Source organism: Ranitomeya variabilis, chromosome 1 (genome assembly GCF_051348905.1).
Source record: "Ranitomeya variabilis isolate aRanVar5 chromosome 1, aRanVar5.hap1, whole genome shotgun sequence".
Lineage (NCBI taxonomy): Eukaryota > Metazoa > Chordata > Amphibia > Anura > Dendrobatidae > Ranitomeya > Ranitomeya variabilis.
The window spans coordinates 964,219,102-964,236,493 of record NC_135232.1 but is presented as its reverse complement, the minus strand read 5'-3'; the positions used below and the strand labels follow the sequence as shown (position 1 = coordinate 964,236,493).

General features: G+C 41.3%; 1 protein-coding gene across 1 annotated transcript in view; it reads left to right on the top strand.

Moving 5' to 3' along the window:
• LRBA (LPS responsive beige-like anchor protein) overlaps positions 1-17,392 on the top strand; it is a 749,089-nt gene that overhangs the window by 597,707 nt on the left and 133,990 nt on the right. The window contains exons 45-46 of the mRNA XM_077279308.1: positions 537-656; positions 3,158-3,310. Coding sequence (XP_077135423.1) covers positions 537-656; positions 3,158-3,310 — 273 coding nt within the window. The remainder of the gene's footprint in view (positions 1-536; positions 657-3,157; positions 3,311-17,392) is intronic.

The following is a 17,392-nucleotide window of genomic DNA, read 5'->3' as shown; positions in this document are numbered from 1 at the left end:
GGTGTCTGAGACCCCTGCTATTTTTGCCATTTTTCCTATTGTCAGTTGTCTATGCTTTTATATGAAGATTTTGGAATAAAGCTTATTGGAGTGCAACCTCTTGGTGCTGCATTTTTTAGTATCTGGCCATAGCAGCTGTACATTGATTGAAGCTGTGCATTGCAGCTCCATAAAAAATGTTTAGAACCGATGACTGTCAGGAGGGCCGATTTCATATTGATGACCTATCCTTTGGTGTGACCGGATAGCCCCTTTACAAAGAAGGGATAGCATGTAGGGGAGAGGGGTTATAACAGCTGTACTTGGGCTGTTGTCAGAATGGTGACCTTTTCGCTAACTAATATGTATTGGAGTAGAGGACCTGCTTATTTCAGAATTGTTGAGACTCCCCACATAGATAGCTGAAATGTAATTAACATTTTCATACAAATACTAGCAATTAACCGTTTTAAATTGTTTAGCAGTCATGTAACTTTTTATTCTTTCCATTGATCACTTTCATCTTTCCTAACCAATTTTCTGCCGTTTTTCTGTAGGAACCCTTTACAACATTTTTCTTAAATTTCCAAGGCGGGAAATTTGACCATGCTGACAGAGCGTTTTCTTCAGTTTCACGGGCATGGCGTAACTCACAACGTGACACTTCAGACATCAAGGTAAAGTTTGGGGCTTTATATATGTATTTTTTTTCTTAATTTTGAGCGATTGTACACTTGAACCAAGTTTTTTGATTAACATACAGATCACTGTATAGTCAATAACAGATAATATATACCCTGCCTCCTTCCCATGAATACTTGTATTATATTCATACCAGTCGCTAGCTAGGATACAATCACATCCTCATCCATATAGCTCCTAGCCACAGGGTTCTTTGGTGCATTAAAGAATTCATCTCATCACGATTTTTATTCCGTAATCCGTCCTAACCATCTATGTAATGGTGTGTACGTGTAGTAAAATTCTTACCGATCGCCATCTTCTCCAGTTTTCAGTGCCTCTCCAGTCACATGCAACCATTTTGCTTCTTCACAGAGGGTTTACTGTGTGACGCGCTGGCTACTTTCTCAATATGAGATTCTCAACAATGCTCCATAGATCAGCATTGGTCACATAGAAACCTGAAGTCGAAGCTGAAGAGCATAGAGGACAAAAAAAAACCCACAAAACATGTATATAGAACATCATTTTGACTTTTAGCAAACATCTGGCTGCTGTGCAATCAAAATAATGCACTAAAAATGCCATGAGAAGCAGACGCTTGTGCGGATTCGACAATGAGCTGACTTTTATTTTATCACGGCTAGATCCGCAATATTCACATATTTGGCAGTGATACTACAATATATGAACCAGGTTTAGTATATGACCTAAAGGGAATCTGTAGAGGAAAAAGGCTTTACTGTACCAATCATTTTACAGAGCAGGAGGTGAAGATTTGAATTATACTGCTTTGTAGGAAAGATTCAGGCATAATCTGTAATTTATTGCAATCATCTGCTCATTTTTGGCATAGGAGTCCAGTGGGCGTTCTCTCTTGGTGATTGACAGCACGACAGAGGCTTAAATCAGTTAATTACAGGCAACACTCCATCTTTTCCCCATAATGACATATTGATCTTTTCAGCTCCTCCTGCACTATAACCTGCTGGACACTGCATTTTTAATGTTCTCTTCAGGAAAATACAAGTTGCTTGTGCAAATGACCTGGAAAATCCTGGGTGAATTTGTGATCTTTTAGCTATTGTCCTTGAAAAAGTAATATAGATCACTATCAGCTTAAATAGAAAAAAACTGCTTCTAAAACCCACCTCCAAGACAACAAGGACCTGCCTGCTGCTTTAGGGCTCATACATAAGCCTTTTGGGGCTTTCTAAGGTATTTGGAAGGTCATAAGAACAGGTACATGATCTCTGATGTAGTCAGTGGTAAACCAGGCCTGCATCAATTAGGGATTAAGGTATTGTCAGCCTCTTCACTTTGAGAATGTTGCAGTGCTTTAAATGAAAACTCCTTTTGTTTATTGCAACACTAATTAAGGGAAAGTAAGCTGATGTACTTGATGCATGACTCGCTGCTGATAATGGCTAATGTCTAACATTTCACTGCCCAAATGAGAAGCAGGCCATTACCTCTGGTGCTTCAATAGAGGCCATGGTAATGGATTTTTACACCGTGTTACCCAACATCGATGTTTACCTGATATTTATCAGGGTTGAAGTAAATTAGTTAATTATTCAAGTTCACTTTGCAATCGTCTCATCTACCATCATTACATCTCATCAAGGGGCCTTTAATAAAGCCTGTTCTAGCATATATTTTACCAAAGGAGAGGTCAAGGTTAAAATATTCATGGCATTGTAATACTAGTTTATTGTTATTTAAAGAGAACTTGTCTGTGCGAGTTTGTAAAGTAAAGTAAATTAAAGACATGGCGGTAATGGCGCTGTAATACTGATTACAATGATACCTTTGGTGAAGAAATCCACTTTGTGGTTCTTTAATCCCCATCTTCTTTAATCCCCATCTGAAGTTTTCAGCTAATTAGATTTTGGTGCTCAGGGGCCGGACTGTACGGCGGGTCTTCTCCCTGTCTGTAATTCCCCTGCCCTACACCTCCCATCGGACTCATGCGCACTAAATTAGCAGATGTTAACAATAAATTACAAGTTCTGCCTGAATCTTTTTCTACAAAACCGTATAATTCAAATTTGCACATGTTTTTTGAAGTTTTTTGCCCTCCATGCTCTTCAGGTTCGACACCAGCTTTCTATGTGACCACTGCTGCAGGGCTTAATATCAAAACATGATGCTTATGAAAAATTCCTTTTAACAGTGGTCTTTTTCATAAATTGCTTTCTTCAAGCAGGGCAGTAAAAATTGCCTACTTTATACAAATAAACGGTTTGCAACGGCCCATACCGACAGACTAGTGTGAAAGTAGCTTAACAGCCGTTAATCATGTAGCCGCAGGGACTCTAACATATTAGAGCACGCCGAAGATACTCAGATAACACCCGAGCATGCTCTGATAACACGATATCCTAGTACGCTCGCTCATCACTAGTAATCATGCATTTTCTGCTACTCATTTGATCAATATGACTTTTACTGATGTTAGAAAGATTCTTTTGATTTCTGTGTATTGTTCCTTCAGGAGCTCATTCCTGAATTCTACTTCCTGCCGGAGATGTTTGTCAACTCGAATGATTACAATCTTGGCGTTATGGATGATGGTACAGTGGTGTCTGATGTGGAGCTTCCACCGTGGGCTAAAACACCTGAAGAGTTTGTTCGTACAAACAGATTGGTAAGCAGTACACATAAGACTTTCTCCACTAGAAAGTAGCACCGAAGAAAAATAGTGAGAGGAGCATAATATTTCATCACTTCTAGAGTTAGAACAGTGAATTGCATCCCACTCACGTGGAAATAGGTGTGTTGCTCTTTGACCATAGTGTAATGTAAGTTACACAATTTGTGGACCATGTACACTGGCTATGGAAAGTATTCAGACCCCTTTACATTTTTCACTCTGTTTCATTGCAGCCAATAGGTAAATTCAAAAAAGTTCTTTTTTTTTCACATTAAAGTACACTCTGCACCCCATCTTGACTGGAAAACGACCGAAATGTAGTAATGTTTGCAAATTTAATGAAAAAGAAAAACTGAAATATCACATGGTTATAAGTATTTATTTTGCTCAGACACTCATATTTAAGTCACATGCTGTCCATTTCCTTGTGATCCTCCTTGAGATAGTTCTACTCCTTCATTGGAGTCCAGCTGTGTTTAATTAAAGTGATAGGACTTGATTTGGAAAGGCACACACCTGTGTATATAAGACCTTACAACTCACAGTGCATGTCAGACCAAATGAGAATCGTGAGGTCAAAGGAACTGGCCAAGGAGCTCAGAGACAAAATTGTGGCAATTCACAGATCTTGCCAAGGTTACAACAGAATTTCTGCAGCACTCAAGGTTCCTAAGAGCACAGTGGCCTTCATAATCCTTAAATGGAAGAAGTTTGGGAAGTCTTCTTAGTCCTAGCCGTCCAGCCAAACTGAGCAATCATGGGGGAAGAGCCTTGGTGAGAGAGGTGAAGAAGAACCCCAAGATCACTGTGGCTGAGCTCCAAAGATGCAGTAGGGAGATGGGAGAAAGTTCCACAAAGTCCACTATCACTGCAGTCCTCCACCAGTCAGGCCTTTATGGCAGAGTGGCCCAACAGAATCCTCTCCTCTGTGCATGACATATGAAAGCCCGCATAGAGTTTGCTAAAAAACACATGAAGGACTTCCAGACAATAAGAAATCAGATTCTCTGGTCTGATGAGACAAAGATAGACCTTTTTGGTGATAATTCTAAGCGGTATGTGTGGAAAAAAACAGGCACTGCTCATCACCTGCCCAATACAATCCCAACAGTGAAACATGGTGGTGGCAGCATCAAGGAAACATGAATGTCTCCAAGTACAGAGATATCCTGGATGAAAACCTCTTCCAGAGTGCTCTGGACCTCAGACTTGGCCAAAGGTTCACCTTCCAACAAGACACAGACTGTAAGCGCACAGCTAAAATAACAAAGGAGTGGCTTCAGAACAACTGTGACCATTCTTGACTGGCCCAGCCAGAGCTCTGACCTAAACCCAATTGAGCATCTCTGGAGAGACTTGAAAATGGCTGTCCACCAACATTCACCATCCAACCTGATGGAACTGGAGAGGATCTGCAAGGAAGAATGGCAGAGGATCCCCAAATCCAGGTGTGTAAAACTTGTTGCATCATTCCCAAGAAGACTCATGGTTGTACTAGCTCAAAAGGCTGCTCCTAGTCAATACCAGCACAGGGTCTGAATACTTACGGCCAAGTGATATTTCAGTTTTTCTTTTTTAATAATTTTGCAAAAAATTCTACATTTCTGTTGTTTTTCAGTCAAGATGGGGTGCAGTGTGTACATTAATGAGAAAAAATGAACTTTTTTAAATTTACCAAATGGCTGCAATGAAACAAAGAGTGAAAAATTTAAAGGGGTCTGAATACTTTCCACACCAACTGTAAATCTTAAAGTAAGACCGGTCTGCCTCTGCAATGAAGAAAAGAAAAACACAGGTCAAATTTGTATTCCTTTTTGTAACAATTATTTTTACAATTTAAAATGTAATTTTGTGTCCCATTGTGATCTTTTTTTTTTTTCTTTCAAAAGAAAAAATGTTTTTATTTTTTCCTTATATATTTTTCATCAATATCAAAAGAAAACATTTTTTTACACACATATATTGTATTAGAGGGAGAACATTTTTTTTTAAACTCTTAAAACCACATATATGAAGAAAACCAAAAATGTGTTTGGCCATGAACAGGGTAGAGTTGAGAACTGGTTAATGACGCCTCTTGAGGCAATATTAATAGCAAATTTTCAGATTTTTTTTTAGAGTGAAATAGTTGGTTACCACCTTAACTGCAGGATAGATGTTAACTTGCTGATCGCAGAGGGCCCACCAGTCCCAAGCATCAGGCTCTGAGGTATTGCATTTGAATGGATCAATAGTCACTCGTGCGCCGCACAATCATTGTCTATTGGACAGTTTGTCAGTCCCCAAGGCAAAGTATAGGGTATTGGTGCACACGTGCAGCCCTTCTCCATACAGGTGGAGCACTCCAGTGTCTGTTCTTTAGAATAAAGGGGTTCCTCAAATAGAACCTCCAGTGTTCAACACAGGGGCGGACATAATGTTGGTGCAACCTGTGCGGCCCAAGAGGTACGTGGGGTCCATTTCCACTTCCAAAGCAGGTGGAATTGTGCATTATGGTGAGCTATTGGACTGCAAAAGGCCCATATACAGTTCTTTCACAGGAGCCCTTTTCAGTCTTTGTCCACCAGTTGTCCAACAGGTTTTGCCTATCCTGCGAATAGGTGAGAACTTGCAATAATGGAAATAACCCTTTAATTTACCCTATATGTTTTTTTCTTTTTTAGCATTGACCAAGGTATTTTCAGACTTTGTTGTCTTTTCCAGTCAGACCTCCTTTTGCTACACAGCCGTGTGATTGGTAGAACGTCAGCTTTATTTTGCACTTGACAAGTCACAGGAACTGTGGTGACAATCGCTGGTATAGTTTTATATTAAGTGATGAACTGAATATATGTTCACTCAGCTCATAGACAAAGCACATGATAATTAGCAGGATGGCTTTGGTCACAGAAGGGCAATGTGAGGTTAGGCCTGATAGATGGAATATCATAGAATCACTAATTCTACACTTTAGTATCCCAGTGCTATAAAAATGATCACAGAATCCCCTTGCTATGAAATCAGTGACATATTCCAGAGCAGCTACATCTACACATGGCAGTACATCTCTTCTTTCAGAATCTAATTAAAAAGCTTGCTATGGAGAAGGCGTGCTGTTTGTGTACAAACAATGAAATAGGAATATAGCGTTCAGAAGTTCAGCCGGCAAGAAGAAATGATGCAGGAGCAGAGCCGCTGCCAAACAAATTGATTCATTCTAGACTGTTTAAAACCCAACATGCCTCTTAAAGAGATTTTGTGTCTGTGGTTATCCAAACCAAGATGACGTTTTCTTACGATTTCCCAGTTTACTCCTTCCAGCCCGCAGATTATATGCAATGATTATAGCTCCTGAAAAGCACACCACTTTGATCTGTGACCTTTTTGTGGTGCTAATCGGGTTCCCAATATCATTATACCTCACTCATTAATCATATTTCCTGCAGCCGTCAGGCAGTCAGACAGACGCAGCCCCGGCTTTCAGGCCTGTGTTGGCAGGTTTGTGATTTTTTGCAGATTATTACAGTGCTATACTTTGGCTTCTAACAAACCAGCAGCACATCAAGCTGTGTGCTACAATTAAAGTCAGATGGTCCTCAGGTTGAACAGTGAAATGACGTTGCAGCTGTCTGTCTTTCTGAAGCTAACCAGCACAGAGGACAGGCAATACTCAATATTACTAATTACAGATTCTACAGTAGGGGGATCACGCTAACTAAATGGTGTGCCTGTATGAAGAGGATCCTTACAGATATACTTGATTATTTTTATTTAAAGCATCTAAGGGCATCACTTGTATCTAATCTGGAAAAATGTTACCAGGTATTCACTGTGTGCTTCAATGTTATACAGATACTATGTAATTGTGTAATGTAAACATAACCTGGTGCTATCAGAGCCAGTATTATGGGGGCAGGCAAACCTGGCAATTTCCCAGGGTCTCATTCTCAAAAGGGCCCCAGTAAGGGTACCGTTAAACAAAACGATTTACCAACGATCACGACCAGCGATACGACCTGGCTGTGATCGTCGGTAAGTCATTGTGTGGTCGCTGGGGAGCTGTCACACAGACAGCTCTCCAGCGACCAACGATGCCGAAGTCCCCGGGTAACCAGGGTAAACATCGGGTTACTAAGCGCAGGGCCGCGCTTAGTAACCCGATGTTTACCCTGGTTACCGTCGTAAATGTAAAAAAAAACAAACAGTACATACTCACATTCCGGTGTCCGTCAGGTCCCTCGCCGTCTGCTTCCCGCACTGACTGAGTGCCGGCCGTAAAGTGAAAGCAGAGCACAGCGGTGATGTCACCGCTGTGCTGTGCTTTTACTTTCCGCCGGCAGTCAGTCAGTGCGGGAAGCAGACGGCTAGGGACCTGACGGACACCGGAATGTGAGTATGTACGGTTTGTTTTTTTTTTACATTTACGATGGTAACCAGGGTAAACATCGGGTTACTAAGCGCGGCCCTGCGCTTAGTAACCCGATGTTTACCCTGGTTACAAGCGAACGCATCGCTGGATCGGTGTCACACACACCGATCCAGCGATGACAGCGGGTGATCCAGCGACGAAATAAAGTTCCAAACGATCTGCTACGACGTACGATTCTCAGCCGGGTCCCTGATCGCTGCTGCGTGTCAGACACAGCGATATCGTATGGATATCGCTGGAACGTCACGGATCGTACCGTCGTAGCGACAAAAGTGCCACTGTGAGACGGTACCCTAAGACCCTACTCAGACTGGCCCACCAAACCAGCATCTGTCTGGCCCACCTGCCTTTGCAAACCAGAAAATGGCATCACAGTCATGAATTATTAGTGCAGTATCCGATGTTTGAAGTGTAGCAGAATCTTTGATCTCATGACCATGATGTCACCAAAGGGCCTATACTCTGTGACATATGAAGGAACTAAAGAGAAAGAGAGAGCCTGGAATGTCTTCTAGTGCATGTGTGTCAGTCATACTGTGTGTCTAGCATGGAGTACAGGGTTGGCATTTGTAACATCTACGTTAAAAAATTCCCAGCAGCGCTGATGAGTGTTCTCAAGTGATAAACAATGAATTTGATACCATTAACATGACAAAACTATCGTATTAGCAATCATTCTGTTCCCATCATTGTTCGTCAGCCTATGTAAAGAAAGCGGTAAACAAAGGCCAAATGACTTGAATATAGCTGATCGGTGCTTGTTTAATGGTCTGATATTGGAGAGTTCAAATGTACCCTAAATATTTGTGTAGATCTTAGCATTTTGGACTCCAATTTGAATTTTGCATAAGGAGATCACTTTGATTAAAATCAGCACTGGATGTGATTTATAAATGTGCAATTTAGTTGCATATATTTGTGACGTTCGTCACTTCTCACGGCTAAGCAGTTAGTCAGAGTGGTCAAGCAGTCCAAGGTCAGAAGCGAGGAGGGTACGTCATAAACAGAAGTAAGAGACAAAAGCATAGTCAGGTAAAGTTCCAAGGTCGGAGTTTCGGGAAGATAATGGATCAGAGCTGAAGGGGTTAAATAGGCGGATGGTCAGAACGAAGTCCAAGGTCAGGCAACAGATCAAGCATATAGAACTCAAGGCACAGGAAGGCACAAACTCACAAGATGAATGAATGTACATCTGGCAGTGGTCTGGGAAAAGCTGCTCCTCCCAGTCACAGATTGGCTAGCTGAGCTGTCAATAAACACACCGACAGCTCAGCATGCCCCTGAACCAGACTGGATGGTCATGCTGTCAATCAAAGTACTAACAGCTTCAGCATGCCCCTGTACCAGATTGGATGGCCGAGCTGTCAGTAACTGCATCCCAGACACCCTGAGGGGTGGAACAATATTCACAGGGTCGTAACGATCACGATCATTGAGAGTGCGCCCAGGCTCGTCGAGTCGGGGCCCTCTGACCCCAACACTGTTCTCATCTGAATGTGCACTCTGACACACATTCAGCTGAAATGTTGCGGTATTTTTCACTTCACCGTTAGTGGTTTTAATATTATGACTGATTGTTGTAGCAGGTTCATCTATTATCCAGTGTGAAGTGACATTTTTTTTTATATTCCTTGCTTTTCAAATTCATTGTAATTTAATATATATTTTTTTAATATAAAGTAAGTATGGTTCTTGTTTGGAACTGAGCTGCACTGCACAACTTCTTTCAATGTGTAGCGACTGTAGCTGGTCTGCTCGGTAGCGGTTGCTACACATTGAACATTTAAAGTATTTACGTCTTACAGCCGCAAGAGCAAATACAACTGGTCAGGTCATGTTCTGGTTCTCGGAGAAAGGTGATACAAATAATGCATTATTAGCCAGTCTTCCATCCAGTATCTGTGTATGAACAGACAGAAAGTAGCATGGAGTATGTTCCCAGTTGAATTAAGGAATCTTCTTTGTTTCCATTAATCTATGCTATTCTCTGGCTTTATAAAGCTAGAGCTATCAAAGTTAAATGAAGAGGGGGGTGGGGATAGCGGGAAAACAAGTACCGTATATACTCGAGTATAAGCCGACCCGAGTATAAGCCGACCCCCCTAATTTTGCCACAAAAATCTGGGAAAACTTATTGACTCGAGTATAAGCCTAGGGTGGAAAATGCAGCAGCTACCGGTGAATTTCAAAAATAAAAATAGATGCTCCATACCGTTCATTATGGCCCCATAGATGCCCCATATAAAGCTGTGCCACATATAATGCTCTGCACCGTTCATTATGGCCCCATAGATGCTCCACATAAAGCTGTGCCACATATAATGCTCTGCACCGTTCATTATGGCCCCATAGATGCTCCATATAAAGTTGTGCCACATATAATGCTCTGCACCGTTCATTGTTGCCCCATAGATGTGCCATGGAAAGCTGTGCCCCATATACAATGCTCTGCACCGTTCATTATGGCCCCATAGATGCTCCATAGAAAGCTGTGCCACATATAATGCTCTGCACCGTTCATTATGGCCCCATAGATGCTCCATAGAAAGCTGTGCCCCATATACAATGCTCTGCACCGTTCATTATTGCCCCATAGATGTGCCAGAAAGCTGTGCCCCATATACAATGCTCTGCACCGTTCATTATTGCCCCATAGATGTGCCATAGAAAGCTGTGCCCCATCCATAATGCTGCTGCTGCTGCTGCTGCAATAAAAAAAAAAAATGACATACTCACCTCTCTAGCTGCCCCTCAGCGTCCCGTCTCGGCGTCTCTCCGCACTGACTGTTCAGGCAGAGGGCGGCGCGCACACTAGTACGTCATCGCGCCCTCTGACCTGAACAGTCAGAGCAAGAGGACGGGAAGACGGAGCCACGCCCGGCGTGTGGAACGGGGACAGGTAACTATGTAATACTCACTTGCTCCCGGCGTCCCTGGCTCCTTATCCCGGACAGATGGTCTCCGGGTGCCGCAGCCTCTTCCTCTGTCAGCTGTCACCGTTACCGCTGATTAGAGGAATGAATATGCGGCTCCGCCCCTATGGGAGTGGAGTCCATATTCATAACTTTAATGAGCGGTCCCACGTGACCGCTGAACAGGGGATGAGCTGCGGCACCGAAGACCGTGGGACGGGCAGGGGGAGCGCTGGGACTAGGTGAGTATGCGACAGTCCTCTCTCCCCCTCACCCGCCGACCCCACCACCGATCATGACTCGAGTATAAGCCGAGAGGGGCACTTTTAACCCAAAAATTTGGGCTGAAAATCTCGGCTTATACTCGAGTATATACGGTAGGTGCTTGGTGCACTTAGATGTTTGGCCATGCCAAGCGTGCGCCGAGCGCCTGTACTTGGCTCGAACAGTCTTTCTGTGCTGACAGATTCCTTTTAACCACGACTACTTCTAACCAGGTAGCATCCCCTTTTTGTGCCCCAGGTTTTGCCCCACTGCAGGGTTGGCTAACCCTTCCATGTGAAGATGAATTTACTGCAATGTTTTTCCTACTATAAAACTGCAAAATGTTCATATTTCTATAATAGAACAGCACAATACTTTGCATTAAAATCAATTACGGTAATGGCAATTTGCCAAACAGAGCAAATAGATAATGGCTGCACTCAAGTTTATTGTGCTAAAGCAAAGAAATGTGCAATACATGAAATGTGAACAGCATAATGGCTTGTGAAATTTATGAAAAAACACATGAGATCTTCAGCACAAAATCTGGCCAAACGTTTGTCCAGATTTTGTGCTGAAGATCTCATGTGTTTTTTCATAAATTTCACAAGCCATTATGCTGTTCACATTTCATGTATTGCACATTTCCTTGCTTTAGCACAATAAACTTGAGTGCAGCCATTATCTATTTGCTATGTAAGACTTTTTGGTTATGCACCAGTTCAGACTAGATGGCTGTTCAGTCAGTTTTTCTATATTTGCTATAATTTGCCAAACAGCACATAACAGATAAAACATTAGATAATATCAGCATACTGTTAACTCATACATCCCAACCATCACCTATCTCAGCAGGATGGTCCCAAATTTGGTAAGGAAAAAGGAAAGTTCATTGGCACATCCATCCAGGATATATATAAAATTCATCTTTATTGGAAACTAGATTAAAACATAGTAAAATGAAACCTTAAGAAATCTGACACATTTCTGGTGTGTGAAAAACACCCTTATTCATAGGACAACTGTTTCATACACCAGAAACGTGTCAGATTTCTTAAGGTTTAATTTTACTATGTTTTAATCTATTTTCCAATAAAGATGAATTTTATATATATCCTGGATGGATGTGCAGATGAACTTCCCTTTTTCCTTACCGTTTCACTATGATCACCAGCCGGTTCAACACCCCAAGGATGAACTCCAGTTGAAACCTTGAGCCTACAACGTTTTAAGCTATCAAACCTGTCCCTCCTCTCTTTCCACGGTCCCAAATTTGGGGTGCTGTCTCTGAAAGTCGAGGTTATGTCCTGACTTCAGCTGCATCTGTGGTTTCTGGACATATGTAGAGCTGAATATAGTGGTGGTGGAGACGGTAGACAACGAGTCCTTACTCCAATTTTCAGTGTTTGTAAAGACTCAAGATCTTGCCAGGACCTTTGAGTCATGCGACAGTCACAGGTCACCTGATTACGCAGCAGGGAAGGACACAGTAAAGGTCTGTGTGTTTTTGTAATTATATTTAAAACATTATTTTCATGTGTTTTAATGTAGCATAGTTGTGTGTGTGGCAGAGTTGTTTGTGCGTGGCTGATGCAGACTTGTGTGCATGAAGCCCAGGACTTTATTTTATAATTATCTGGATGACTTATTATTGTAAATTGTTTTCCCGCAGGTCCTTTGCATACTGCTGTACCTGTGAGGACTTTTTTCAGCATTCTGTTTACTTTTTTTGCACCCTCTTGCATACTTGGTTTTCTGAGACTGATGTTAAAAATACTGTTGCTTGGTCCTATGGGAAAAAGATTTTCTATTGCCTGTGGCTTTTTTCATTCTGCCACCATAAATTGGAGATATTGTTTCAGGGATGAAATGGCTGATTTCCAGTTATTCTATATAAGCAGTGTAAAACACTGATTTGTATGGCAGGTCTGTCAACAGTGAAATACATATCTAAATCTTCACCATTTTAATGTATAATTTACAGCTTAGTGGTCTGTAGTATAGGAATGGTACATATCCTTCTTAGTAGTTGAAATCAAATTCATATTTCATCTATTGGAAACCGTTTTCCTCAGGCTTCATTTTGCAGTTGCAGCTTCATTGCCAAGGGTTAAATCTGCAATGCCGGTTTGACAGCCTCATGAAATGTAATAAGTACTATATAAAGATGATGATGTTTAGTGATGTGGATTAATGTATTTTATCAGCTGTATTTTTACATCTAAAACCTGGTTGCCTAAAACCTTTACCTGGGAGTGTTTCATTCTGGGCTTAAAGTTTCTTATGTTCGTTAAGCGTCAGTACCGAAACCAGACACTAGATCTGATTAAACCATTAAAAAATACATTGAAGTAAAATTGCAGAAGAGATGTTAGTTCTGTCACTCTGGTCCCTCAAATGCACATGTCACAGGTGCTCTGTACACTACAGGTCATTGCCACCTTAGAAAATAACGAATACTGCAGCTATTGAATGCATTATATTGTCGAAGTAAAGCCCCTTCTGACATCACTTACTGATCTCAAGCTATTGGCTGAAAATGCACCGAGCGGTCCTCCTCCTCTGACCGCCTCCTGCACATACTTTGTACACATTACTTTTAGAGAGGTTTTACTATCTGGTTCATTCATGGCCTATTTATGGGATTCACCATTGAAGTATAGCAGATGAAGGCCACACCAATGGAGCTTGTATCTAAATAATAACGGATCACCGTGCAATAACTGAGATAGATTGAATCAGGTATGCTCACACAAGAGACGAGTCTGTATGGAGCGTGTTCAGAGATGAATGTAATTGTTCATCTGTTTGGACAGTGAGGCTGATGAAAATAGTGGTGAAAAAAATCATAATAGAATACATAAATTTATTTAAAAATATATATATAAATGTAATTGAGCTATCTACTGATTAAGGAAGGAATATACTCACTGGTCCATGAAAAAGGCAGATAGCTCTAAAATAAAGTGCTGAGTGCTGATTTGACAGGATGGTTGGACCCCGTGTACTTGCTGGCTAATGAGCTTGGTCAACTAAGCAGCTGGGTGTGCGGTATGAGCAGGAGTGTACTCCGGAGGACAGAGAATGAACTTCAATCCAATATTGCGGCCAGCATGCAGCCAGCGGGTAAGGAAAGGGTGAATCAAACACCCGAAAACCCCGCCCATATGACCCAAAACTGGTCACGCCAAATTCAGGTGACCGGTTCCCTTTAAAAATTTAACTGTTTGAACTTTATTGACTCAACGTTGGATCATAGAAAGTGATGATATATGGCTGGAATACTGAAGTAACAGTATGTTCTCCATTTTTCATCGTTTTTAACTTATGCCCCATAGACTTTAATGGCAGAGTATGCCCAACTCTCATTTAGCTCAGACTGTGTCCCATTTGGTTCACAAAAATCTTGGACATTCAACCAGCCCCATAGACTATAATGGCTATGAGTTCTATTCATAAAATCACAGAATTGTATATGAAAAGCAAATGTTTTAGAGTTTTAATTTTGTTTATTTTGGAAAATGTCAGATACAACCAGATGATCGGTCTACGTTATGTGAGCAAACCCTAGTAGATATACCATGACCTTATGGGGGGTAATTAGTGGCTGTATGCCAGTCTGCTGTTGGGGAAAGTGAGGTGTTTTCTGCAGCTCTCCAAGTTTTGAAAGAGTGGTCTGTGCTTATCTGTAAGGGGTGTGTCCTCCAGTAGGTCGACAGATGTAATATGATTTACCCCAAAATGTGCATACATTATAGCAAAAGTCTATGCCAGCTCAAAAAGTTAATTTATTTCAGTTCAATACAAAAAGTGAAAATCTATATAATGAGTCATTACAGAGTGATGTGTTTATTTCTGTCAATGTTGAATATTATGGCTTGTAACCAGTGAAAACCTGAAAGTCATTATCTCAGTAAATTTAAATAATTAACAAAAAAAACCTGCAAAGGCTTCCTAAGCATTTAAAAAGGTCCCTTAGTCTGTTTCAGTAGCCTCCACAATCATGGGGAAGACTTCTGACTTGACAGATATCCAGAAGGCAGTCATTGGCACACTCCACAAGGAAAGTAAATTTTGCATTTAATTCGGAAATCAAGTCCCAGAGTCTAGAGGAACAGTGGAGAAGCACACAACCCAAGCTGCTTGAGGTCTAGTGTGAATTTTTCACAATCATTGATGGTTTGTTGAGCCATGTCATCTACTGGTGTAGGTCCACTGTGTTTTATCAAGATCAAAGTCGCAGTCGTCTACCATGAAATTTTAGAGCACTTCATGCTTCCCTCTGCCAACAAGCTTTTTGGAGATGGAAATTTCATTCTCCAGCAGGACTTGGCACCTGTCCACACTGCTAAAAGTACCAATGCCAAGTTTAAACAACAGCATCACTGTGCTTGATTGGCCAGCAAATTCGTCTGACCTTAACCCCATGGAGAATCTTTGGAGTATTGTCAAGAGGAAGAGGAGAGATACCAGACCCAACAATGCAGACTAGCTGAAGGCTGCTATCAAAGCAACACGGGCTTCCATAACACCTAAGCAGTGCCACGGGCTGATCACCTCCATGCCACGCCACATTGATGCAGTAATTGATGCAAAAGGAGCCCTCATTAAGAATTGAGTGCCTATACTTAACATACATTTCAGTAGGCCAACATTTCGGATTTTCAAATTATTTTTCAAGCTGGTGTTCTAAAGTATTCTAATTTATGGAGTGTGAGATAGCGCTACCTGAGTGTGTTGGAGGACACTCGCTTGGCACGGGAGTAAAGCACACAGGAGCGGTTTTCTCACATAAATCAGTCTATTTGGTTTATTAACTCCGCATAAACTACATAACGTAAAGTTCATTTCATTACATCCACGAACATGTCATGACCACCAGTCTGTTCATGTAGCAGATAAACTTCTCTGCCATGTATTACAACCCCCCTTGTCTTTGGTTACCTTCCAGGAGCTTCGCTCCTCACGCTGACTCCTTGTCAGTCCTGGCTTCGCCAACACAGAAGCCCTCCCAGGCTCTGTAGGTACATGACCTCCGTGCGCTCTTCAGGTCGTCCGTCCCCAGCTGGGACCGTCTAACACAAGCCACTCAGCGCCAAAGCCCCACCACGTGCTCTTCAGGATGATAGCACTCCCAATACATAGGCTTTTCCAGGACCTTGCACACAGACCATACAGATCCAAACACTCTCAACCATGTGACCAAACCCTGGTCACATTATGTAGCTGTAACCACCCCCCATAGGTGGGATGAGTGTGTGGTTAGCCAGACCCGCCCAGCTCTCTGACTAACCCTGCAAGCTTCCCTTTTAAGTAAAGAAATACAAATACTTGTGGGACTACAGGTCCCAGAACAACCTTACTTCAGGCTTACAGCGCAGACTCCCTCTGCGACGCATACCGGCCATTTACAATTCTGCCAACATAAACAGAAATAAACACTTGAAATAGATAACTCTGTTTGTAATGACTATATAATATGAGTTTCACTTTTTGTATTGAATTAAAATAACTTTTTTATTATATTCTAATTTTGTGAGAAGCACCTGTAGCTGGATGATCAGTGATGTGCCAGATTTATTATTTTTCCCTAAGAACTTAGACAAGAGGTTGCTAACTGTTCCACCCTGCAATGATCTCTGCGGGCTTGGTCACGGACTGCTTGGATAACCGATTTAAGGTGTGTTTTTAGATAGAAGGGTGTTAGAGTAGTTTTCTACACTCTTAAAACCCTTCATTGGTAAAATAATGCCACCTTATTAATACTCTCATGATAAACTATTGCTACAGCTAATTTGAATACTGTCTAATAACTTCCTAAAGTCTCTATTTACTGAGCAGCATAATCCAAACTCCAACAAAATTGTAATATAGCATTAAAATTGCTCGAGAGTTATGTTGTACATTAAGATTTTATTGCAAATTGCCTTCTGTTTGAAGGTGACAAATACCCTGGTATTGAGCGATTTATGGACTGCAATGCTGTTTTAAAGGGATATAAATTATTAAAAGAAACAATCATTCTGAGATAGTTTTAATTTTCTTTAACCAGCATATGTTACTAATTAAAATAATGACAACCACAGTATAATTCTCATTATATTTCTTTAAAGTGCAGTTAAAACACAAACTCATGTGGTTGTCTTACAGAATTGTCTTGTCCTGTTATGTTCCTAAACGCTATGCTTGGAGGGAAATCTGCAAACTTTCGTTTGATATTCATTAAAGTGAATATTTACTTTTGGAGACACTAATAGATGAAGAGGTTGTCCAACAAACAATACTTATCACCTGTCCCCAGGATAAGTGATAAATGTATGATTGGTGTGTCCAGCAATCACGAGAGAAGTCCTATCAACGCTGGACAACTCTGTTAAGGATAAAATGAATGCACTGTTGTGTATATAGTGATGAGCAATAGTAGTCCATATCCAGGTAATAGTAATTCTAGTTATTAACTCATAGGGGTATTTTTTCTGATTTTATTCTTGA